Source organism: Halichoeres trimaculatus, unplaced genomic scaffold (genome assembly GCF_033239565.1).
Source record: "Halichoeres trimaculatus isolate MK-OKI-2021-1 unplaced genomic scaffold, fHalTri1.1 fHalTri1_scaffold_20, whole genome shotgun sequence".
NCBI classification, from domain to species: Eukaryota; Metazoa; Chordata; class Actinopteri; order Labriformes; family Labridae; genus Halichoeres; species Halichoeres trimaculatus.
The window spans coordinates 15,328,556-15,353,766 of NW_027437198.1; the positions used below are offsets into that span (position 1 = coordinate 15,328,556).

The 25,211-nt window shown below is 40.5% G+C and overlaps 1 protein-coding gene across 10 annotated transcripts in view; it reads right to left on the bottom strand.

The window, feature by feature from the left end:
* Window positions 1–25,211, bottom strand: part of caskin1 (CASK interacting protein 1) — a 92,084-nt gene that overhangs the window by 40,693 nt on the left and 26,180 nt on the right. For all 10 annotated transcript variants that reach the window (XM_074696181.1, XM_074696180.1, XM_074696184.1 and 7 more), the window contains exon 2: window positions 5,171–5,222. In XM_074696181.1, coding sequence (XP_074552282.1) covers window positions 5,171–5,222 — 52 coding nt within the window. The remainder of the gene's footprint in view (window positions 1–5,170; window positions 5,223–25,211) is intronic.

Sequence of the window (25,211 nt, forward strand, 5' to 3'; positions counted from 1 at the left end):
AATTAAATGTTGTTGACACAGGAAACCTGTAAAGCTACTTTTTGTATCAAGAAAATTCACAACAGGAATTGATAAGGGAATCAATAAAGAATCAGATCGATAAGCAGAATCGATAAGGGCATCGGTATTGACAAAACCATATCAATTCCCATCCCTACTCAAATCTTAGTTAAACATAAAGAAAAAGGGAGGTCATCTAATCTTGTTTTATTTGGGCTGATGTTAAAATATATAAAGGTCTTAAAATTGAAGGAAAAGACAATGAAAGCAGGTGTCAGAGCATGTTTCCTGTTTTGATCTGAAAAAAAGAGTGGCCTCTGTCTTTCGCGTTATGACGCATGCAGCGTGCGTTTTCGAAATAATGTGAGTGGCCCAGTACAGTGGATTATTGTAAGTATTGATGGTCTGTAGAAAAACCTGGACATAATTCTATGACTAAAACAAAGGACATGTCTGGGCAAAAGAGGACATATGGTGAGCCTAGCTCTTCTATGGTTGTCGCTTTTCCTAATAAGGCGATGAACGTTTCCTTACATGTCATATTACTTACCCCTTCCTGAAGTTTCATTAAAATTCCTTTGCCAACTTTGAAGAGACAAACTCAAACATAAACTTACAGGACAAATCATATCAAACTGTAAATCCTTTCCTGTGATTGACTCGCTTCTTGGCTGCCATTTAAGATAAGTAATTGTACTCCAAAACAAGTGCTACATAATCACTGACACATTCTAAAAAAGTTCCAAGTCCACTAACAATGTGGCGATTTCAAAATACTGATATTTTAAGATATAATATAATATAATATAATATAATTTAAAAAATGAATCAATGCTAACAGCAAGAGATCCTTACTGTAAGACTGATTGGTGTAAAAAAAATACCATTGGAACTTGTAGGGTTTTTTTTCCCGAGGGAGTGTTAAAGTCATCTTCTCAAAATTATGACACCAACAGTCTGAGGGGCTTTGAGGTCAGTTCAGAGCACGAGTTATAGGCAACAAACCCCACCCACTGAAACATCCCTGCACACAGCCTCTGAAGCCAGGTCTTGCATCTTTATTTCAGAATTCAAACTCTGTTTCATATCCTGCTCCCCCAATCCCTCTCCCCAGCTGCTTCTGTTTACCTATCTCTGCTGCTTATCTCAGTCTCTCTCATGATCCTTTCAAAGTCTGCACGGCTTTCTCCCCCGCTCCCCTCACACTGTTCGTACGCCGTGTGTTTATACATATCCTTGACTGGTTTGATCTGTAATGCCCCATTTTTTGGGTGTATGCACGCACAATCTGCATGATCCTGAACGATCAATCCTAAAATAAGCTTGAATGAGAGTGTATTTACACACCCTGGGCAACAATCAAACACTGAGCACAGGTCCATGTTCTCCTGTCTCATGTTGTCATGTTGACAGTGTCTTTCATTCTACCTGGGTAAGTGTATATCCCAGGTGTTACAGTGGGTGACAGGGAGTTTTTGCTTGTTGCATTGTTGTTTTTAACTGATGAGTCGCTGCTCCTTTGCAAACATTAAACCAGTGAAAAAATACCCTGAAGAAGCGCTAATGGAAACATGAGTGTTTTCAGCTTAAGGTGACAATCAAATCCAGGAAAATGTTGATGTACACTCTGACCTCGTGGTTAGAAAATCATTTTTCTAAGTGTTGACAAAAAGGGTTCTGATAATCGCATTTACCTTTGGGCGTCAGAAAGAATTGGTTTTCATTTACTCATTTTTCTCTTCAGCTCTAAAGGTCCACATAGGGCACAAAAACAGCAAACTAACACAGCAATTATTCATCTTCTGGTAGCACTCTTCTTTCTGTTCTTTCAATGCTTTTTCTACATACCGCTCATAAGTATAAACCAGGCTTCAACTGTCACAGGAAGCACATGTTTCATGCGTACAGGATCTGTACTAAACCAACAAAGCTGAAACATTTGCTGTCACTGGACATCAATAGGTATTCAAACTATTTGGGAATAACAGCACGTCATACTGACATTGATAGGACATTTTAAACATGCACATTTTTAAATTTTGAATGTGTAACATCCACAGATACCACAGATTAAGCACATGACATTCACTTAGTTATTCAGAAAATCAACCTAAAAGTAAGGATCGTAAATTAAAATCCATTGCACTCATTTGATTCCCAAATCAGGACAACTGTTAAAAGTAATCTTAATATTAGGAATTTTAAACTTGCCATTAGAAACACAATTCATCTAGATAATATTGAACTTTTGTGATTTATGGTTTGACAGCCCCATATTTCAGTCACAGAAACCAGCTGATTGGCACCACTTAAGAACTGCTCTATTAAACACACACACACACACACACACACACACACACACACACACACACACACACACACACACACACTAAAGATGGGGAATATCTCTAGAGAAAGATCCCAATTAGTGGCTTCTTTTCTTTTTTTACCCCGAGAATTCATTAAGAGTCTTCAAAGTGTTTGCCAAAAACACTCACTGAATGTAAAATGATTTCTCGTGTGCAGACTCATTAGCCATGTGTGCTCATTATAAAGTAAAATTCCTCTTGATCCATGCGTTTTCCATCATAAACATTATTTGCTACGTCTCTGTGCTGCTGACAAACACATGTGTTGGCATTTAATCGAACTGATATGGAGCACTTAATGGTGCGGGGGGGTTAAGGGGCAAAGAGGCAATAACAGTAAACAGACTAATTAGATTACACTGTTTGGTTTCACTTAGAGTGGCAAAGCTGCGCTGAGAGAATTACTTTTGATCTTTATCTTCATAGAAAACACTTTATTTAGTGCAGTTTGCAGTCTTTTAGCTCATTTAAATGACACTCAAGCACTGCAGCTGCCGTGACTCATGGTTGAAGGAATCTGCCTTTTCACTCAATGACTGTTTCTGCTGTGCAGCAAAGTCAGGTATATGGTGGACATGGATTACGTGAGGGTTAGCAGTGTACAACATTATAACTCAGGCCGGTGAAACATGCTCTCAGTTGAAACACTGTCTTTCTGGATCATGTAGCCCAGGGATTTCCAAACTTTTCAGCCCACAACCCCTGAATTAGAGAACCAGAGACTGGCGACCCTCTGCTGTGAGAAAAATACTAATAGGCCAATCCATAACCAGACAAAACAAACAAATAAAGTCTAGGATACTGATATGGAGCACTGCACTGGAGATGCACTGCAGACACATCTGGTGTATTTCAGCTATTAGAGGTGCTGCTCTTCATCCCGACTGCTTCACACTTTGCTGCAAACTGCCGCCAATGAGAGCTCAGCTGGGTGTCAGTGTTCAATATGGCCAACACGACCACATCATCTGCAAAGAGCAGAGATGGGATTCTAAGACCCCCAAACTTGACTTCGTCTGCCAGGCTGCACCTACAAATCCTGTCCATAAAAGTTATGAACAGAATCAGTGACAAAGGAGCGCGGTCCAACCTGACTGGGAACAGGTTCGACTTACTGTTGGTAATGGTAACCAAAAGCCCTGTTTCCACCAAGCAGTCCAGTTTAGATCAGTACGGTTTGGTACAGGTTGGCAGGGTTAAGCTTGGTCCTGTTTACATGTCCACAGCCAGCCGTGCCCCCTCGTTAGGGATGGGTACTGAATTAGGTAATTTTAAAGGTACCGACTAAAATCTGTCAAAAGTACCGGGTACCAATTCATGTAAAACCAAAAGGTACCATGTTTAGGTACCTAAATGCATCCTTGAGGCTGTGAGAGAGTGGAAGAGTAGGTGATTTTCCATGGTGGACACAAACACAGCATTGCAGGGTTATATATTGAAAAAGAAATATGTTAAATTGAAAAAATATACATTTCATTGTTAAACAAATTGATATTTTTTTCCACATACAGCCAAAAAAGTACTGAAAATTGGTACCGTTGAGTACCAGTACCAATTTTCAGTACTGGGCATCAGTACTGTACTGTTTCAAATGTGACACCATAGCAGCACGACACAGTGTACCCCACTAATAAATCCAACAAGGAAGAAAAACGCGACACAGTAAACAAAGAGCAACGATGGAAGATGGATATCTTCCTTCGTTGCTCTTTGATACAAAGTGCAATCAAGCTTTGTTTCAGAGAAGACTGTGTGCCGACAGGAGCTGCTGTCAAACAGTAAGTGACGATTCTTTCAACCAATCAAAAGTCAGCAGTGTTGTAGCTCCACCTTCCGTGATCGAATCGGTTTAGTCTGGCACCCCTACGGAAGGGTGCCAAAAAGTGGGATGGCTCGTCTCAGTTGTTTGGGGATCCGTCCTGGGATTAGTCAGTAGAAACTCTGTAAAATGCCTGGTGTGCCGAGACAAACTGAACTGAACCGCTTGGTGGAAACGGCACTAAACTTTCACTCTGGAAATACAAAGATTCTGCCTCATACTTTTACATTGCTTTCCTGTGATGCTGGGTTTTTCTCAGTTATTCTATTTGAACTACTGCTCCTGCATGTGCTTGTGTCATTGGCTAAAGGAGCTGCTGGCGACAGCTGCAAGGTAACCTTCTCACTACACTCGAGGTCCACACTTGCTAGTGTTTGGACACCAAACGTAACAAGGGTTCTCTCCCAAGCAAGAGTTCTTATGAAACCACAGGTTCCCAGCCAAAAACTAGGCAAAAGTCATCTTGACAAGAGAGGAAACTCACCAGATGAGATGAGGAAGAGTAACAGGGAGTATAAGAGAAGTTCCAGCCTACCATCCAGAGTTCAAAAATGATGCAGCCAAACATTGAAGGTGAACTATCACCAGAGTTTACTCCAAGAGTTTGTTTTTCTTCATTATTCTGGCAGAAAGTAGTGAATGACAGTGACTCGCAAATATGTGATTACACTTGCATGTAGTGTAAAGCCCCAGCCTGTACACATGCAAGGCTTTTAATGATGTTAATACTCTCTTTAGCACATCCATAAACACGCCATTTCAGTCCGAACCTGAGCTGAGTGCTATCAGAGTTAATCCTTCCTCTCTTAATACTATGGAGAAAGAGTAATTCTACCAGCTTTTACATGAATGGGAGCAGGAGAAGTACAGGGGAGGACAGTGGGGGGAGGGTGGTGTGTTTGATGGAGGGGAGTGAGAGATAAAAGCAGAGGGAATTGAGAGAGCCAGGGTTAACAGAGGAAACACACAGAGAGTTACTCACCCATCTGTATCCTGGAAGTTGACATTCACTTTCTTTGCCGAACCGAGAAGCTCTGAAACACAAATGAGGAGAAACGTTAATTGATTTCTTGAGCGTAAAAAAGGTCATAGCCTGTGGATGCCTTTTATGATACAGCACATCATGAGGTTGCTGAAGCCGTCTATGGTTTAACCATAATTATACTTAATGGGATGACTGTATTTTATTTCAGTTTAATTCAACAGTTTCCTTTTACTTATTTTTACATAAAGTAGAAGAAAAGAGCAGGGAGGCTTCATTGAAATGTAAGGTTGTTAAGTACTGGTTGCCAATGACAACATGTTCCCTGGCCTGTGGTGAGCTGACATTACCTTGACTTAAAGCTTTAGCAGAGGGAATACTGAACTATTATCTGGTCTAAACATGCATAGGAGTTATAAAATCATATCAAGAAATATTTACATGAAGTTTATACTCAAAGTGAATTTAAAGAGCATTTCTTATTTCATTTCTGAATTCACCCCTCCCTCTCACTTAAACATGGTGCCTTCCACTTGGCATACCTCCTCACAAGCCAATGACAGACTGCAGTTGAATCACACATCTGATTTAACTAAACTACTGAAAGCCCTGCAGTGGGTACAGGAAAATGATTTGGAACAAAGTGTCGTAATTTTCTTGGACAGTCTATCAGCGTTGGAAAGTATAAGATCAGGAAAGTCATCATGCAGGCAGGATATAATCTATAGCAAACAACTTTTATGCCACCATGTCAAGGAACAAGAATTCATATGTTGGCAAAAACCACAATGATGTCACAGGAAATAGAGATAGCTGTACAACCACTAACCAAAACAGAAGTTAAAACTATGATAAAGGGTAAAAAAAACATGGCAAGAATATTGGAGTATATCAGACACAGGGCGACATTTATACAGCATCCAAAAACATGTTGGCAGAAATGCCACACAGGGCAGGCACACAGAGGAGATGACAGTATTTATCCGTTTAACAACGGGACACACAGGTCTAAGTCTACATCTGATAAAAAAAACATTCAACTCTGTGATAGTTGTAAGACAGCAGAAACAGTAAAGAGTGAATTTAGTGATGGTGCACTGTGCAATATGTGTTTCAAGTTGAATTTTTGATTCACAGTGTAATATCTGTCTAACATAGTTCATCTAATCGTTTTTTTTTTATTTCTTATTTTGTTTGGAATGTATTTTTAAATTTCATTAGGGGACTTGTTTCTTATTTAATTACTTATCATTATACCTTATTCTACTTTGTTTCCACCTGCTGTATTTGTATGATGAGCAAAGGTAACTTCCACCCTGGGATTCCTAAGGTATTTTTGATTCTGTATTTCTATGCTCTCTTAGCATGCTAAGCTAACTGGTACAGGCCATAGACTGTAAAAAAAAAGAGAATAGTATAAAAAATACTCCTCGTAGAAATGTTTCTCACGTCCAATTGTTGTGGTGATTTGAATATATCATTTGACTGTCATGTATTGAAGTCCCTTTTTTCTGAAAGGTTTTGTTTTCATGAGTTATACGAAGTTAAAAACGAGGCTTTACGTAAGGATTAACGATGATTGACAGCTGCCGTTCTCGTGTATTTTTTTCGGGGATTGTAAAACATGTCGGGAGGTAGAGTCAAGAAGTGATTTGACTTTCGAAAGAAAAAAAATATATATATTTTTGTCACCCAGCTCCACTCAGATTCTCTCAGAATCCCTCATCGTATCTACTGCGCAGACTCTGGCTGCAATTGCTGCCAATGGCTGAGCCTGTGACGGGGGTATTTTGGCTCAAAACCGTACAATGATGAATGGCGGAGCCACGCTGTCCACTCAGTCTATGGTACAGGCCTTTCAGCTAGCCTGGTGCTCTCTACTGGGCAGAAATGTGAATTTTTTTACACATGTAAAGCCAACTAAGGCTAAATGCTTCTTCCAGTTTCAAGTAATCCAAGCTAACCTCTGCAACCATGACAGCTAAAAAGATGAAAATGTCCTTTCTTGCCAAATTGTCGCAGTAAAACATTTGCACCTAAAAAGCCTCCTGAGACAGTAAGAATTTGACTTAATCTCTAACATTTTAACATACAAACTCAAATGATCTCAACAAGCACACATAATGTCACTTCAGTGTAAGAAGCTACAGTGTTTCTTTACTGTGTACTTTATTGCTCATTACTTCATGTCCAATGCTAGCTGATACTGCACAACTGAAGCAGAGCCAAGATGAGTCTGTTCTTTTTCTTTTACTTTCCTCTATCACTCTCTGCACTCACACACACACACACGGACACAGACACACACACACACACACACACACACGGACACAGACACACACACACACACACACACACACACACCCTCCAGGGTGCAGGAAACAGGACAGTCCCTCTATTGTGGAGGAGACAGCTCCCAGCGCCACAGAGAGAGGAACATTGATTTCCTAACAGGCTATTTCTGGCCGCTAAATGCTTTCTCTCCCCTCATCTCACTCTTTTTCTCTCACACACACACAAATGAATGAGTGTTTTAAACTACCGCATCCCTTGTTTGAGTGCGAACTTCTAAGAGGGGTACATAGAAGCTGGTATGCATCCATTTACAAACATCAGAGCAAAATTGTGGTCAAACAGAAGAAAAACTCTAAGAATGGGAGATTTTAAAAAACTTTAGAAGGAGGAAGGTGAGATAGAGTTGGCGTAAGAAAAGAAAAATCAAGATTTTTTTTCACTATAGATTACAGGCTCTGGACAATGATTGGCTTCCTCCCAAAAAAGAAAAAGCACACACACACGCACACAACAGTCTTTGTCTGCATCTGTACAGCAGCTGTAAAACCTGACCTTGTGCTCCATAACGTCATGGCCACCAGCCACGAGGTCTGACCCCTGGTTTAAAGCAGCAGCAGGAATACAGACACACCCAATAAAACCTACTCTTTAACTTTCTTTTTGATGCTCACTTCACAGCTTATCAATTACAGCAGATTAGTTGGTGGCTCTACATGTCAAATTCAAAAACCAGGCATGATTTCAACCTGAGCACTCATAACAGTTTGAGGTGTTTGCTCCAATGAGAATTTTTTGGGCAATATTTATGCAAAACTACTTCTTCTTCTAGCAGTTCCTTGCTGCAGGGGCCAAGCTGACCTGCATCCTTGTGGCTAGTTCAGTGTGTAGGAATACATCTTGACAAAACAGGAAGTCCAGGGTATCACAGGTGTTCAGAGGGGCAGAGTGGTGACCCAAAAATAGAGCAGTGTCATTAGTATGGCCAAAATTCTCCAACTTGTCCAGACAAATGTAACTGCCCTGTTGAGCAAGATGATGTTTCTGCTCTTTTTGGCTTAATTTGCATAAATTTTTGCATTTTTATGAGATTCTTTTTTTTTTTTTTTTTTAAGATTCTTTAACAAAAACAAAAATGAACTTTTTCAGTAGTCAAGTCAAGCAATCCCTGGTCCAACACTTTGTTACCACCACAGTCCACTTCACTCATCTCTGCCTCTCATCTCCAGTCTGATTGGATATTTGTCTCTCACTTCTAACAAGGTGAAGGTCAAAGGTCAGGAGGATTGATAAATATGATGGAAGTTGTCTCTGCATGTGAAAGAAGTGTGTCTAATACATCAGCATTTCTAATTTAAAGGTAAAATTGGAGTCTAAATGTTTTATTTGTTCCAGAAAGGGTTATTTGCAGTCTGTTCATCCTTTGTTTTCTCACCCCTGGCAAAGTGAGCTTATTTAGCTCTCATGGGACAGCAAAAGGGAACAGTGTCACTGCGTTTCTTAATAGTCTGTACTGTTATGTAATAGCTATCTGGGAAGAGCCAAGGCAGAGGAACAAGGAAGTTGTTTTTGTTCTGTCACAGGAAAGACCTTTAGAATACAGTAAGGAAAGGAAAATAAGGAAATCAAAAGGAAGATCCCACATCCCTTTCAGCTTTTAGCCTCAGCTTAACCTTTTCCCTGTCTCTCCAAATTTTTGTTCTCCCCACACCCGTTCTTTTCATCCTCTCGCTCCCTGGCAGAGATGATGGAAAAGAGCGCGCTGGACTCTGGAGAGCTCTCTGAGAGCAGACTTGTTGTCTTGTGCCTGATCGATCCGTCCCCACGCCCCTCCCTCTGACCGTTTTTCTTCTATACCCCCATTTTCTCCCCTTTTTCTTAGTGCCATGCTCCCACTGAGCCCTGAGGTCCATGAGAAAAGAACGGTGATTGCATTTCTCTTCTTTCTCATGCAATCACTCTCCTCTCTATTCCTAAAGAGATGCATGGAAATGACATTGGCAGGTGTGAAAACAGGGTTTCTCTTCATGCATTTATTCTGCATAATCAAGCTCGACTCTGAAGTCTTGAAATGAAAAAGAAAAAAAACTCATGCATTCTAACTTTTCTGCACAGAGGCTAAATTTCGACACCAAAGAAAAGTCCTGAGCTTTTTGAACAGAGAAACAAAAACATCCTATTTCCTAGTTGCTAGACGCCACCCTGTTGGCTATGGCTGCCTCTTGCAGCAGCTCTCTCTTTTTTGTCCGTTTCTTGTAATTTCTTTCTTCTCTTTTTTGTAATCTTTGTATTTGGAGTGGATCATTACTTTGTATGGCTCATTTGTTGGTCATGGACACCAAACTTTATGTAGCTTCAGTGATATTTTTACAACGTTTTTCTCCTGAGATCCTACATGTAACCACGGCTGCATTGTTTACATGAGAACTCAGCTGTTAGCAGCCTGTAGCATGTCAATGCTAACTGGTGTAAGGCCTGATGTTTCCCACGAAGTGAGGAGAAGGAGGTGAGGATGTCGTGCTGGTTCTCAGGTGTGAGCTAAGAAGTGACAACATGGACCTGTCCTTCCATCCATCATTATTGGGAACGTAAGATCTATCTCCAATAAGAACAGCAACAGAGGGAATACCAGAGGGCAGAGTAGCATCATGCTATTCACAGACATGGCTAATGGAACTGATGTCAGACATCAACACCATGTTGGAAGAGCTTCACCTGCTGTGAGCAGACAGGATAAAGTAGACAGAGATGGAGCATGACTGAAGAAGCTGAACTGAACTGGAAAATGATGGACAAACTGTCATCATCTGTTTCCTTTTGGACCTTTTTGCACGTTCTATACACTTTCTTACTTTTGTTTTCTTGATTGCTGCTGTGACTTCAATTTGGTTGTTCTTGTTACAATGACAATAAATTTATATTCTATTCTAGGTAAGCTCCATGGTTTTAAGCATTTATGGACAATTTTCGCACCAATTTATTCCACCTATTGTTCTAGTAACATGATAAAACATTTGGGAAACATCATGAATGCTAGTTTTCACTGAAACTAGATGTTTGCTAACAGAAACCTACACTTGATTGTTTTTTGTTTGTTTGGCATTTTTTAAAAGATTTTCAATTTTTCTACTTCTTGCGTCCTTTGGTTATTCTGACTGATAATCTGACTGACACATACATCAAGGCGTGTGTGCCACATAATAGAAGACGTCTTGCTACTTTGTCTTTGCATAATGTGCTCCCGAGATGAACACTTGTTTTGCTTTTGGGGTCTCAGCTCTCTTCAAAGTCCTGCTTTGTTTTCTGACATCATAAAAGAACAGGGCTGCTGCCGTGTCATCAAATAAGGGCAGAATCTTTGTACGAGACATCATATAAGGACTGAGTGGGTAAGCGTGGGACCACTGCCAACACCATCCTCTGCCTGCCAGATGTACACACACAGTAAATCCGCCTACACACGAATTCACACAAAGTGCTGCATCATGAATGTATGCACACAGACAAAAACACGTACAAAGGCACATATGTTAACACACACACAACTCTGATGTGTCAGTACAGATGATAAGCAGTCATAATTTATCATATACATAGGACAGTGTGTATATTTGTGTGAGCATGTGTATGTGTGTGTGTTAGCAGGGGACTGCAGGAGCTGTTTGATCCTCGTTGACCCTCTCTGCTTCATCCCACCTCATCCACACTTCCCGGTCCTAGCTTTCCAAGCAGGTAGCAGACACACACATACACATGCCATCTGTTCTAAGCTTACACTCCCAAAAACCCAACCATACACACACACATACACACACACAAAGCTACACTGAAACAGTGGAGCACCTTTTTAAATGACTTCTTCCAGATTTAGAGCTCCTCTGTATGATTCATTGAGATAAAGCAGCAAATTAAGGCCAAACAATGAGAAACTGTCCTGGTTTGCCACCTGTTTAACCCAGATAACGCCGTCAAAGACTACACTCCAGAATCAGGAGCCAGCTTTCATAAAATATGCAGATACACTGGAAAAAGTGGGTCGATAGATGAAATGTGCAGCGCCACTGGAGCTCAGCGAGTCCAGCCAGGATTGGTGTAGCAGTGGGAATTGGAGGTAATTTTGGTGTTAGTTCCACATCTGCTAATGTTTCCGTCCGTGTAGCCAACACTCAGGAATAAGCTGTACAACTCAGCACAGAGGCATGAAGTGGGTGCTGCAAGGTGGAATTATATCCATGTGTTTGGGATATTGAACTTCTGACCCGCTCCTATATTATTCAAATGGGATTTATTAAGCGGCAAGGCTGGTTGGTTATGTTCTGTTGGAGTAACAGCCAATATTGTATGTAGTTGGATTCATATACGTCGTTTTAAACCCTTTAACTTTTACTTTCTAAATGCATAGGATATGAAGTCTGTTCAATTTTTAACCCTTTAACCACAAAATTCCCCAAAACTATTACAAGCTGTAGAGACGATCTAGTCAGGTTTTACTAAGTTCAACATTCGATTTGATGAAGTGACTCGAAAAGTGGTCTACCAAACAGTACAGCAGCAAGTTAGTGACACTAAACTGCAGCTGAGTTTCATATAGTCTGATACACTGATATAAGCCTTTCCAGGATGTATTTTTTTGGGCCTGATTCAGTTTTTTATTGCTTTACAAATATATTTCTACATAGTAAAGAATAAAATTCAAGCAAGCATTTGACTTACTTTCAGTTATATGAATCAAATTTACCTGACAAGTCCAGAAAAATGTCTTCTTCATGGTACCAAAAAAACTAAAATCACATTTTTTGATGTAAAATAAATAAATAAATAGATAGATAAATAAATAACATTTTAAAATGTTTTTTTTTTTTTTTAACCCCCTACCTGTTTGTATCTTAACTCAGTAGCCGGGTAATAAGGGATCTGCTTTGCATCAGGGTCTTGACCCACCCTGTTGATGTGCTGTTCCCTCTAACTACAAGCAAACCTTGTATAATTCAATTCACTTTACTTCAATTCAATTCAATTCAATACAATTCAAGAAACTTTATTCCCTATTTAGTTCCCTGGGGTAATTCAAAGGCACAGAGAGCAGTAACTACAAGGGGCTGTGGCAGAACTGGCTTGACTTACAGCACGTCTAAGTCTCTATGAGAACAATTTAGCAGTGAGAAGATACATCTGAGTTTTTCTCTGCTGAAAACGATTTCTTCAATCAATTTTGTAGTGATGGTGGACACAGGAGCCTAACTGTCAGACAGAAAAAGGACAGAAGAGCAGAAGAAAGTTGAACGGGAGAGTGATACAGCCTGAGCTGAAGGCTATAATGAGGGTTAAGCTGTTTGTGATAATGTCCATTCCAACCCACAGTCAGCAGTTATTCTGCAGTGGTCTGTTCAAACTTGAGAGTCTATCAATAAAATGAAGAGTGAGGTTACGTTAGCTCTGCTTGGTAGATGAGCGCTAACGTTACACACTACCGACACGTCTCACAGTATTAGTAAGTTGTTCTAAAACAAACACACCTGCTTAAAAGTCACATCTTCATGACAGTGTGCATGAGACTCCAGGCCAGAGGTGGCGAGGCAGTCCAATCCTTCTCATAGCATCTTTAACAACAGTGCAAAAAGACAAAATGTCTGAAGTCTGTCAACTATATACAATTCTAAGCTTAACTTAAAATACAGAATTTAACATTTCATGTGTGTAACCGGTGCTTGTGCTTGCAATAACAGAAGTCGATGCTATTTCAAGGCACCCTTTGACCTCTGTGTGACTTCTGAACACAATTATGTGATCATTCCTGAGCAGCTCTTAACTTCCACATGTGCCTCTCTCAGCAGGAAATCTGGGCTCATGTGGTGAAAATATAGACATTTCTTGTGACAGTGTGAAAACCTCATCTTAACACTTTCTGTACAAACAGTTCAAACACCTTTAAAAAATGTAAATATTTAATTTCTGCATAATCAAGTATTCTTCAGGCAAAGATAAAAGTTTTAAGCTGAAACAACAACCTTAGGACACTTTTACTGCACTGCTGTCAAATGTCAAAAAGGGTCAGATTTGATCCAAACAGTATGTAATGGTGAGACAGTTTCACGTTGGGTGTTTTGACACAAACTTTCCTCATTATCTCCCTGTTACAAACACACACATGCACATATGTTATGAAGCTGCACACAAAAACTGAATAAGTTTTCTTCTTGTAGCTTGCCGCAGCAGAACTCTGGAAAAATACAGATTTATAATGTTGCTGCAGCCTGACTCTGCTCTCTGCCTTCCTCCCTCCTGCACATGCACTCACACACACACACACACACACACACACACACACACACGCTCAAAACAGCATAGTGGTGATTGCTAGGCAACAAGCATCCTCTTGCTCTCCCTGTACATGGAGAAGTGTTCAGCACACACATCCGAAATGCAGAATCTCCTGTACACACACAAAGACATTCATATTACCGTAATGGCAGTAGTGACGGTGTCAGTGTGACAGCCGTGTTCCCACATGAACCGTGTAAAACAGACTCTGCCTCCTCCAGAGAGACCAGACTGGATAACTGCCGCTAAATGAAGACTCTTCCACTCATTTAGCCACAGCCTGTACCTATATCAACCGAGCTTAATGCAGTGAAAGAGCTTCAGCTCATCACAACAGTTCACTTATTTATTACTGTAAGTATAGAGTATTCCTCCTTGCAGTCGGCACACAAGGGCGGCTGGTAGTAAACACACTAATTATGTCTTTTAATGTCTTTCAAACAGCCTGATGATTATTTCCAGGGAGCTCTGTGTAAATCAAAGCAAAGCAAAAAAGAGCACTTATTCAAACAAGGAAGCAGAGCAATGAGAATCATAGATTGGGAAAACACAACACAGAATCATTAACGCAATCCACTGAGGTACCTGAAGCAGCATTTACACATCAATGACTTATTCTGCGTCTTAAGAGGAATGTGCTTGAAAGATTGCTCTCATAACTGTGCTTGAATTTTAAAAAAGTTTTGGGAACTTGTCCTTCTGTTGCCATGTTAAGTCATTAGGTGATTTATGATGAGGTACTGTGTCTGCAGAGCCAATTCATCACACCCAGCAGTGACAAGATGGTGCAGATTAGAGCTGCAGGATTTGGTAAAATTGTGTGGACAACAAATTGATTTAAGTTAAATTTTAAGTCTTCCAAGAGCTATCCATATGATCAGGTGATTAACATTTTTAGATGGTATTCTGCTTTGGTTTTACTCTGCATTGTGTGGCCTCTTTGCCTTATTAGGGTCCTTGGCCGCAGGAAGAGGGCACCTTCTACTGTTGTATTTCGTCAGTTTCTTTCTTATTATTCCACACCGTCAATGAACGCTAATTTGACCCCCTAAACATGCTCAAAAACTCACCAAAATTGGCACACACCCCAGGATTATCGGAAAAATCCGACAAAATACCAAACTCAACCATCCAACATCCCATAATATGCTCTCTAGCGCCACCTAGGCACACTTAAATGGCCCTAGCAACCACTAGGAATGTCGTAGAAAGATTAAACCAACGCCAAAATTTTTATCTCATTGAAGCACAAAATTAAGCATTGATACTGCTGACCTATCTCAAACAGGAAGCCAGTAATTTGCCTCTCAAAATAAGATTTTTTTGTACTTGCCTGGGCTTTGACTTGCATGCATTCATCCTGCTTTTAGCTGTGCTGTCTCAGGTGTTGAAACAAGTAGGATGTGCTACAAGTTTTGTGCAGCACTTATTTCTGCTGAGCATTGATGTGACTGGACATGAGAAGACATTAAAGAGGGGGTATTGTCATTTTTTAATGCCACGTACCATCCTTCTTGTACCCCTGTATTAGCTTTGTATTATTTCAGCCTCTGTTTGGAACAGGCGAGTCTTCTGGAGGCCAGACCAGAGCTATGAGCAGAGCTTGGTGTTTGTTACTCGTCCATTGAATTGTATTTTTGGGGCATACTGTTTTGAACAGTTTACAGACAGATTCTGGGATTATGAAGTGGCTTGAAAATTTGTTTACAATTATAATGTTTCCAAATTTGAGATATAGGGGGCATAACATCCCCTGTCTGTAAGTTTTCTACTTGACTTCTATTTGTTGCCCATGTCATGAAACAGACTCTTTAAAATATGTTTGCTTACTATTCCCTTCCTTGGATGTTTAGATAACATCCAAACTGAGATAAATTAAGTATTTTAATGCACATAAATATTTTGTAAATTATGATTCAAAGCAAGATGTTTCATATATAATGAGGCGTTTCCAAAGGGAACCCTTAGGCTAGGTTCTGACAAACTCACTTAATCACATGATCCTTGTGCTGAAAACACTACAACATTGAATACAGTAGATAGTAGAACACGTCTGGTCGTAGATCGATTACAATTGATCATCATGCTGTCTGTAACATCTCTGCCATTATGAGTGCCGCCATGGGACGGCTTCATAGATTGACAGCTGCATTATGGGAAAGCAGCAGTCTATGCTGCTTGTTGTCAGAATGAGAGATGTCACATGATGTGTACGCATTTCAACACAAACTCTAAAAGGAACCACGAAGACTACTAGATCACATTTACAGACACAAGCGTACACACACACAAGCGTATAAACACACACACACACACACACGCAACCACACATATACAAACAGATGAGTATTGTGAGTGTGTGCCAAAGGAAGTCAGAAGTCCGGCCAGCTGAATTCATTAACTTTAAAATACACACATCATAGCCATGCTAACCCTCTCTCTCTCTCTCTCTCTCTCACACACACACACACACACACACACACACACACACACACACACACACACACACACACACACACACACACACACACACACACACACACACACACACACACACACTCACAATTATGAAAGCACAAACACTCTGAGGGGCTCTTTTGTGCTTGCTCACGAACATGTGATCCTGACACATCTGTTTCTGAGGCCTCTGACCACGATGGGCAAAATGAGGAGAGAGGAAAAAACACACTGGGTGGAGATAGAGTGTGTGTGTGTGAGTGTGTGTTTTCTGATTAAGCCAACACATCTTCCCACCTTTCTGATTCCATTACTTGATAAATTACTCCAGTTTCCTTTTTTCTCCCAGGATCAGCCTCACTTCTCTGTGACTATATTTGTCTCCTTCACTTCCTTCCTTACATCCTTTCTCCTAACTTGTGTTTTCTCAGCAATCAAGCTATAGGGCATTTAAAATAAGCTTTAAATACTGAAGGGACTAAAATCAGTAAGATGCTAAAAGGGCTGCAAGCTGTCCTGTTTCAATGAAGTGAGGATATCTGTACTGAACATAACTGTGTATATAAAGAAAAAGAAGCACCAACAGATGACATGCCAGCAGGTTAAAGTACATATGAGGTATAACTGTTTGTGTGTGTGTGTGTGTGCGCTTTTGTTTGTGCTCACAGCAGCTGGCTAAGTGCACAGGACAGGATGACAAGAAGTGATTAGTTCAAAGCTACCGATTCATATTTGCTCAGCTGCACACACTCTGGTGCTGCTAGGTAAACAGGAAGCACGGTGATTGAATTACAGAGCAGAGCATTTCCAAATGGATACAGGACCATCTGACAGAAAAGAGTAAGAGAGGAAAGGTACAGGAAGTGCAACAGAGGAAATGATTAGAAGAAAACTGATCAATACAGGCAAAATGTAATAGAAAACATCATTTTTTTCCCTGTCTAACAATATTATGCCATGAATGTCTATTGACCGCTCAATTTTAGCTATGTTTTTATCTATCAGTGAGTGTGTTTACATGCAGTCAGTGACCCTTTCATTTTCGGAGTACTAGCAACAACCCAGTTGCGCAAGGGCCTTGTAAACACCAATAACCCTTTTGAAAAACACCCCTAGGGTACTCCTTTTCTGACTGAAATATTTGGTCATGTATACATCTATTGGGATGTCCCCATTAAAAGGAACATTAATTTGTAGGGGTGCACTGATCACAATTTTCTGGCTGATCACTGATGTTTGAAAAGCCTGACCTGCCGATACCAATTTGGGTCAATACCAATTTTTATTTCTTATAACTGACATCATATACCTTCAATATTCCAATCTTATTTTTTTGAAAATCATTTAACAATACCTGTGAAACAATAAAATCTTTGTGTTTTAACTCAAACAACCAATAAAGTGTCCTGAGTTTCAGGTCTCAGAGCAAAAAGTAACAATGGCTGGCTGTCAGATCTTCTCGGAGGGATATAGGATCAGTGTCATATGTACGATAGACCAATTACCGACCCCTTATCACCGAACATTGATCCCCCAAAATTAAGGAAATTGGCACAGATCGATTGATCGGTGAATGTCTATGAATTTGTGTTCTGCAAATGTTCTGTTTGCAAGGAATCTTGGTCTTTTGAGTGCAGGAAGTCTGCCATGCTGCTGCCATTGTTGTTGTTGCTGGTGTTGGATACACCAAGACGAAGTGGAGATAACACGCATTGCGTCATGACGTTTTCCATGCGTCGAGATGTTGTCCATGCGCCGCTGTTTTGATTGGTGTACCATGTAAAAAAGGAATTATTTGGTTAAAGATGGACGAAGAGTAGCTTTTAGCAACCACATGTATGCTGGCAATCGTAAGATGTGCTGGGATATCCAAGTGCAACTGTTCTGGGTATCTTAGACATATAAATACTCACCCTAGAAAAGTCCATACCTTGTAGTTTTTGTGCTGATGTGATACATTTTCAGGGACAAGCTGTTTTTGCAGTGTTCACTTTGCAATCCTGCTTGTGTGGGAGTTGATGGTAGCAAGCCACTTCCCTGATGGTGCTCCGTCATTCCACACTCACATCAATAATGTCACTTGGTCTACATACTTCCATCTGCGCAACATCAACTGTCTCCACCCCTCCCTCAACCCTAAAAGCACCGCCATCTAGGAATGCACCGATCCAGCTTTTCTGGTCCAGATATTGATACCCATACCTGGGCTCTGGGTGTCCACTGATACCAATCCTGATCTGATACCAGTGTTAAATAATAGCCTGCATGCTCCACTGTAGGATAAGACTTGTAATTTTTTTAGTAAAAGACAAAAATGAGTACATATGGAATTACTGAAGTTTATATTCATTTAAACTATGAGTGTTTAAATGTTTAACAGAAGTTTGGTTAGAAAATGACTCAGTTTACAGAAATGACTATTTGATTGTTTGGACCAATCCTTTCCCACCAATACCTGATCCAGCTTTGAGGGGCTGGATCGGCGCAAGTACCTGATACCAGGATCAGATCAGTGCATCCCTACCCCCAGGGCCCTCCAAAAACTTCTACTAGTACAGAATGATGCAGCCCAGCACCTCCTGTTTCCACCACATCACCCCTGTTCTGCAACAACTGCACTGGCTACCAGTTTATCCATCACATCAATCATAAAAACCTGCTCCACACCTACAGAGCCCTCTATAACCTTGCCCGCCATACCTCACTGATCTCCTTGATCTCCTCCTCATAATCAAACCCAGCAGTACCTTTAGATCTCCATCCTTCTTCAGCCTCAAAACCCCCCAGCTCACTTGACCACCATGGGGTCCAGAGCCTTCAGTTGCTACCCATCTCTGGAAATATTTCCTCTGACATCTGTGACATTGAGTTATTGACTCTCTTCAATTCCTTCCTCAAAACCCATCTTTAAGACTTTAGACCCAACTGTAGGAGTTGCTAGTTTGACCTCCTCCCCAAATCTGTCTTACCAAAATGGGATAAATCCACCAATTCCCACAAGCACTACTGCAAATGCATAGTTTCATTTGATCAACAGTGAGTACATCAGAAGAGCACTCTAGTGGTAGTAAGTATTATCATGCACAGTGCTGCTACAGACCTGAGCCTCATGCTGTGATGGTGGGTTGTTTCCATCATAACCAGCTATTTATACACACAGTGAAACTCTAACCTCTGCTGGGTTTGACCACACACTCACTCACTCACACACACTCTCCACTAACAATCGGAGGCAGTCTCCATGGATACTCAAGTGCTCTTCCATTGAACTCCTGCTGTGTTATCTAACCAACATTGTTTCAAACTGGCCTGCCCCATTGAAACCAATCAGAAAGGGGGAGGCCTTGGCTCTCTATCTCTGAGACACAGAATGAGGCAGTGCACTGGAGATAAGCAGAGCTGACACGGTACAGAGCTGAGAGGTCAAACGTGGCATCTTGTTGACCTCAATGTGTTGGGACTGACCCACATATGAGCAGCTAGGGGGAGGGAGGAGGGAGCATAGGGGTATTGGGTTACCCCTTCACTCCTCAGATGACTTAATGATTGAATAAATAGAAGAAACATAACAGCATGTAGTGTAGTCACTTGCATGGGACATTTGTCCTTCCTGTGTCTGTAAAATCGATCGGTCACAGTTGGTGCATCTATGTATCCTGTAACATATAAATCTCTCTCATTTGTGTCTGATTCAAAAAGGCTAGTTATGAGAACAAAACACTTATCAAAAAGATCCTCATAAACAGGATCATAACAAATCCCTCAGTGACGTCCTGTAGACAACAGTGCTGCCGTCACTGTTACAAAAATAACTCCTATTTGTAGAGCTGAGCATCAAGCACATCTAAAGTGCTTCGAGCTCCATCTGGTTATGAGTAGCTCTCAACTTCTTCAGCATTTTCCCCTCAATACATTTATATTCCAATAAAATCACACGCCACCAAAGAACAAATGTAGTTTTGTCACAGACAACGATGTGGGAACTAACAGTCTCTCCAAACAGGACCCTGCTGCTGCTGCTGCCTAAACTTAATTAAAAAAGGATGAAGTGTGTTGTATGTGCTGATTCTTGTTGCATAAGAGTTTGGACTGGAAGCTTTAAGATGACACAGTCAGAGGAACTGGTACTCACCCACTATCAAGGTTATCTCCCAAGTGGCTTCCAAGTTTGTCATAGCAGCACACACACACACAAACAGAGGAAAACAGATTCCTGTATGTAGTTCGCATTCCTAACAACCATCAAGCATCTGCTCTGCTCCGTCATGTGTACAAGTGAAAGTACACTCATAAACTGATAGTGTCGCTAAATGCTGACATTTCTTTTATATTTCTGGAGGCAAATTGTTTAGAATTATTTTCTCAAACTGTTTATTCTCTGCATCAATCAGTTTACTACATGAATATGAAACTCTATGCATTTATCTCTACACACTACCCTGCAGGCTGTCCAAAGGCATAACATTAAAGTGAGGTATGGTGCTTTTTCTTCCATTGCCTGTAGAATTATTGACACATCCCCCCAGATTCAGGAATTTCACTCATGAAGCAGTTTGAAAACCTGCACATTTAGAACAGAAATCCAGCATTGTTACTTTGTAATCATGTTTGAAATATAGGAAAGCGTAACACCCCCCCACTCCTATTCAAGCCCACCCTTTGTCCTTCCTGTTCTTTTTTTTTTTACGATTTTACATGATTCTTCAAATTTAATAGTTATGCTGATATTCAGTGAACGTTTTGATTAGAGGCTAGAGATAAAACAATTAGCGAGTTGGCTAGTCAATCTGGCAGATCGTGACATTTTTTCACATAGCATCAGTTAATAACTGCACCTACGAGGCCAATTACAGTTTTTACGATTGCTTAAGCACAATTTTAAAAACAGGGCTTGGGATTTCAAAACACAAAACACAATTAGCACAACCCGGACACAGTATGCAAAACACCTCAGATCCTGTGCAAAATGAAACTCTCTTCTTAAAACTATGTACACATTTATAAAAACCTTATTATGTTACCAAATGAAACACACATTTCATAAGGCTTAATTCTGTTTAAACCAGTTACACACTGCTGTGTTTAACTTGAAATGATTTTTGCAGTTCTATTTCTGTGTATTAAGTGAAGTATACAGATAAAGTGAAAATATACAACATGGTAAATTCACCAAACACAACACAAGATCAGTGCTGCAGACTATTGAAAATGTGTTTCATTTCTTTTCATACAACCAAAATTTGTCAAAACATATTATCCTCCTACTTCAGGTCTTCCTCTACCTCTAGCTCCTGCTGGTCCACCATGGATTCCCCCTCTCATCCTCACTCTCCTCCCTCTGACTCCTTCCATTTTGGTTGAAAGCAGGCGCACTCACCTGCTGCGTTTTTATAGGAGTCAAACCTGATTAGTGTGTCTACAATCAAGCAATCATGTGTTTACACATCTGATGTGTGTGTTTAATCAACTGGCTCATGGTTTTGCTGATTTGTCAATCAATGCTTTGGAATTACAAGGATGTGACATCATGATAAACTCCTGTGGCTGATGTATACAAGTTTAGTGTTTGGCAAATCACTATGTGTATTTTTCAGTAAAAAGTGTGAGGGTAACTTTGTGTTTATAGTGGTGGAAACCTGGTCCAATGTTTTGCTCCTTGACTGTACGCTGCTGATAATTTTGTAATTCTTTTGTTTTGGGCGTTAACGCAATCGTAAAAAAACTGTAAAAAAACAAAACAAAACAAAACAAAAAAAGGAAACAAAACAGAACAAGTAATGACTGCAGACACTGCAGGCAGTTTCCTTCAATTCCCCTCCCATCACTCAGTGTAAGGAGCACCCAGGTCTGGTGCACTGGATGTAGGTCCAAGTGGTATAGTTGGATGAAGCCAAGTTGGATGCAAAATATATGACCAACTTAGAGGCTGTTTACACATTTGTTTATAGAATATGCAATATAGATCTGCACGCACAATGCTTCAAATCCAGTTGTCTGATTATATATATTTTCAGAAGTGGCAGGAGTTAATGCCTGATCTCTGTCTTGAGCCAAAATGACATCAAACATGCATTTCACTCTGATTGTCATTTTCCATCTGAGCCTCTTCGCCTGGAGAGATGCTAAACACAATGAAGCCCAAGTGCAGACAGATACGCCACTTCCAATCCCTGTATTCTTAACTCTCAGAGACATGCAGACGGTGTGAGGACACCCACACAGACAGCTGAGCACACTGGCGGGCGAAAAGAGACTTACAGGGGACCATAACACACCCTGGGGACAGTCACACGGCTCAGTGATCAATAGGGACCATGTGCTGCTGTATAATGATCTCGCTCTCTGCCTGCCTGCCTGCCTGTCTCACTGTTTTCATCGATCTCTCAGACTCTGCTTGCTCGTTTCTCATGCTCTTTTCCAGACCCTTCAGCATTTGCTGGATGTTACTTTTCCTTCCCTGTCTCATTATTATCCCACCACACTTACAGTATGTTTTCTCTGTTCTTGTGGTTTCTCACTTCTTCTTGCCAACTCTTGGTTCAATGATTTTTCTTCTGCTCTCTTTTTACTGAAGATTTGAATAACCTGAGGTCACTTTTCCTTCTCCTGATTTAACCTTGCACCAAGACCCCTCATCAGACCACAGAGCATTTAACAGCCTTTATGCAACCAGCGATTACAGCTCAACAGCCTTGATTTAATTCAGAAAAGATGATTCAAATGCTGAATAATTGAATGTTACTTGAAATGAAAGCGAATTTATGCCAGCCTCTGAATTTTTAGCATAGGAGATTAGCTATGGTAATGAAGCATGCAGCTGCCAACCCAGAATCCTAACTTTGTATGAGTTGGACTAATAACTGACTGTAAATCTCAGCTAGTACTGTCTGTACTAAACCCACAAGAATAGGACTGCTGATCCCGCATTACGCTGTGATTCATTCATAAGGATGAGAGAGAAAGATTTTCTGCAAAGACAGCACTCCTGCTCTCAGATGCTTGATACATTGTAGACACTGCCATAAATCTTAGAGTGTGATATCCAATCTGGGTTCTTTGCCAAAATCAGGGAAGGTTAACTTTCTTTATCTTTGTTTAATGATAGACATGTTATATTACAGTGTGACTTTTTCATATCGTCTGCTTTGGAGTCTGTTTCCCACAGCCATGCAAAACAGAAATTATCATTAGCAGGGAAAAGGTATCTTACAGTTGCATGCAATAACAAAAATAGCATTTTCATATTGTTTTAATGATATTTTGTTTTCCATTTATTGATTTTTTTTATCTATTTATTGTTGGAAAAATGTTAAATTTTTGTCCTGGGACCATGAAAACAATCTTGAGCATCAGTACCAGACGATCCTTTGAGTCCTCATCAACTATTTTGGCAGCAAAATGGTACACTGATGTACACAAATGTTTAAGCTAGCATGACTAAAAATAGAATTTAAGTGTGTGACTTGTTACCCTGACCTTTTTCTAACCTGTATTTACTGTAATCGTTTACATTTTGTTGTCACACCCAGTGTGCTTTCTAGGCCTGACCGCAGAATTTGTTTGAGCCGGTTAAAATTAGCTTATCTTCTCTGAAAGAGGAACTTACTATGCACTGTGTACTATGGTAGGAACTGTTTCATCTGGTTATGGGACTCACTGCAGACCATGGGGTACTCTGTATGACTGGAACTTTCTTGGTGCTCAAAAGACTAGATGTTTTGGTGATTCCTTTCAATATTTTAAGTTTCATCCAACATTTTTTTTGTTGGTTAAAACCTAACGACACAACACACGACATCAGAATTTCACCTCACAATATTTATTAAAACATGGGGAAGTGCAATGATCAGCCACAGTCAGTTGCTGTAATATACATGACTTGATGTGGACCATGTTTCCCTGGAAGGGTGATGCACAGGATGACTTACACAATGACCAACACACAAGGGGGAACTGCTTGTGTTGTGCTGAAGCTAACTGGGATCCAAATGAACAGAAATAAACTACACAATGTAACATGTTAGAAATCTTGAAAGAGCGGTGTTTCCCCTACCATTGTATAGGGGAGTCCCGCCCCCAAGTCGAGGTAATTTCATTTTCCATATAGCCCCAGATCACAGCAGAAGTGATTTATAGTTACGTCTCTCATAAATCAGGTCTATACCTTGTTTGTCTAATATAAAAGACTAAACAGCCTCATGATATTCATCTGATTTACATGACGGGTTCGTTTGTACAAACGTCGCGTTCACATTTTTCCTTACTCTGTTTTGCTACGGAAAAGTTCCGCCCCAGCGCGTCCACAGACACACAAACACGTGCACACATTTACACACACCAAAAGTCGTCAGGCTGTAAACCATAGACTGTATATAAAGTGGATAGCGTGGCTCCGCCATTTATCATTGAACGGTTTTGAAGCCATAATACCCCCGTCACAGGCGCAGCCATTGGCAGCAGTTGCAGCCAGAGTCTGCGCAGCAGAGACGATGAGGGATTCTGGGAGAATCTGTGTGAAGCTGGGTGACAAAAATAATACTTATTTATTTATTTCGAGAGTCTAATCACTTCTTGACTCTACCTCTCCACATATTTTACAATCCCAGAAAAAAATACACGAGAACGGCAGCTGTCAATCATCGTTAAACATTACGTAAAGCCTAGTTTTTAACCTCTTATGACGAATGAAAACGAAACTTTTCAGAAAAAAGAGGACTTCAATACAAGACAGCCAAATAATATCTTCAAATCACCACAACAATCGGACATGAGAAATGTTTCTACCAGGAGTATTAATTTTTTAATGTTTGACCACAGCCAATCTGGAATGACTGGAAAGCCGGATTTTTTAACCTATACTGCAGCCAGCCACCAGGAGGAGCAGTTTTTGTGGAGACCTCACTTCGAGCCGAGCAAGATGACGTCCATTTTTTTTATAGTCTATGGGGGAAACACTGTAAAAGGCTTTCAA